Here is a 1,552-nt window from a genome sequence, read left to right on the forward strand (position 1 = left end):
CGCCCCTGCCTGGCGGCCGACGGACTCACGCGTGCGGGCCAGCAGCACCGCGGGCCGGCTGATGTCGTTCTTGTGCGCGCGGCGCTTGACCGAGAAGACCGAGATGTTGTAGGCGCGGCCGGCCGCCAGGGCGCGCAGCTGGTGCGAGGAGCGGCCGCGGTCCACGAAGTCCGTGCGGCGGAGGGCGCCGTCCGCGGCGGCGTAGGTGACCGCGTAGCCGTCCAGCAGCTGCCTGGCCGCCGGCCCTTCGGGCGGGCGCCAGGAGATGGAGACCCCGCTCTCCTCCACCCGCTCCACCCGCAGGGCCGTCGGCGGAAACAGCTCTGCGGGTTGTGGGGACCAGGGGGGGCAGTGTGGGGTGGGGCCCTGCAGGCAGCGGCCGGCGCACCTCCCCCGCCTCTGGCCGCGCCCCACGGAGAGCATGCCCGGGCCGGACCCCGCCTCGCACCGGCCTGGGGCCACGTCTCACCTCTGGCGCAGTCCTGCCCAGTGTACCCCACCTTGCAGGTGCAGCTGTGGGACCCGTTGCTGGCTTGGCAGTAGCCGCGTCCCCCGCAGGGGCTGGAGAAGCAGGGGTCTGTCACTGGGGGGAGAGCAGCCCTGAGCCCGGCCGGCTGCCGCAGCAGGGCCCTGTTCTGGGGCTGTAGCCTGGCGCGGAGGCGGGGGAGCCCCCGAGGGTCTGGCGGGGGTCGCCTTCGGCCCTGGGAACGGCCCATCTTGGTGGGTGAGCTCAGGGCTGGCCCTGTCTGGTGCCCGCCGGTAGCCTGATGGCCAAGGTGGCTGCCCCGACCTCCCTCCGCTGGAGCTGGGTGCTGGCGGGGCGCCTCAGCTGCGGGGGTCACCTGCAGGCAACCGGAGCCCCCGGCAGCCCCGCGACTGCTCCATGGTGCCGCCCATTCGGAGCACACCCCACCGCCTCAGCGCCGGGACTTCGCTGCCCAGGGGCCAGTCCAGCTGCGGACTGCAAATCAGCAGTCCGCACCCACGTGCGTGTCCAGCTGGGCGGCACCAATGGGCTGGTCGTGGTGGGGCGCGGGCGGCGGGTGCCGCGGGGCGCGGCGGGCCCTACCCGTCTCACAGTGGGCGCCAAAGAAGCTCTCTGGGCACACGCACAGGTAGGCACCCCCGCCGCCGCTCTCACACCGGCCTCCGTGCTGGCAGGGGCTGGGGTCGCAGGCGTCCACCTCTGGAGAACACCCCGAGAGTCGGCCCGAGCCGCAAGGGGTCTGGGGGAGGGAGGAGAGGACAGCGGGAGGAAGGGCAGAGCCCCGGCCCGGAGCCGCCCCGGCCCCCTGCCCCGCGGCTGCGGGCACCCGGGTGTGGGGTGGGCCTGCACCCAGCCGACCTGTCTCGCAGTGGGTGCCGGTGAAGCCCTCCCGGCACTGGCAGGCGAAGGCCCCCGGGGGGCCCCTGCAGGACCCTCCGTTTCTGCAGAGCTGCGCCTGGCACCCTCCGGCCTCTGCAGACAGGAGACGGGGCTCACTGGCCCGCGCACGCCAGGCGGGGGGCCGCAGCGCGCCGAGGGGCCTCCGCTGGGTGAGCCGGAGGCCTC

At 75.2% G+C, this 1,552-nt stretch overlaps 1 protein-coding gene across 1 annotated transcript in view; it reads right to left on the minus strand.

Moving 5' to 3' along the window:
- The window catches only part of SNED1 (sushi, nidogen and EGF-like domains 1), a 53,293-nt gene that overhangs the window by 3,218 nt on the left and 48,523 nt on the right, over positions 1-1,552 (minus strand). The window contains exons 16-19 of the mRNA XM_012734774.1: positions 1,346-1,549; positions 1,070-1,186; positions 470-583; positions 30-323 (exon numbers count right to left, since the gene is read on the minus strand). Of these exons, the coding sequence (XP_012590228.1) occupies positions 30-323; positions 470-583; positions 1,070-1,186; positions 1,346-1,549 (729 nt within the window). The remainder of the gene's footprint in view (positions 1-29; positions 324-469; positions 584-1,069; positions 1,187-1,345; positions 1,550-1,552) is intronic.

This window comes from Condylura cristata, unplaced genomic scaffold, assembly GCF_000260355.1.
Source record: "Condylura cristata isolate star-nosed mole 26May11 unplaced genomic scaffold, ConCri1.0 scaffold00069, whole genome shotgun sequence".
Lineage (NCBI taxonomy): Eukaryota > Metazoa > Chordata > Mammalia > Eulipotyphla > Talpidae > Condylura > Condylura cristata.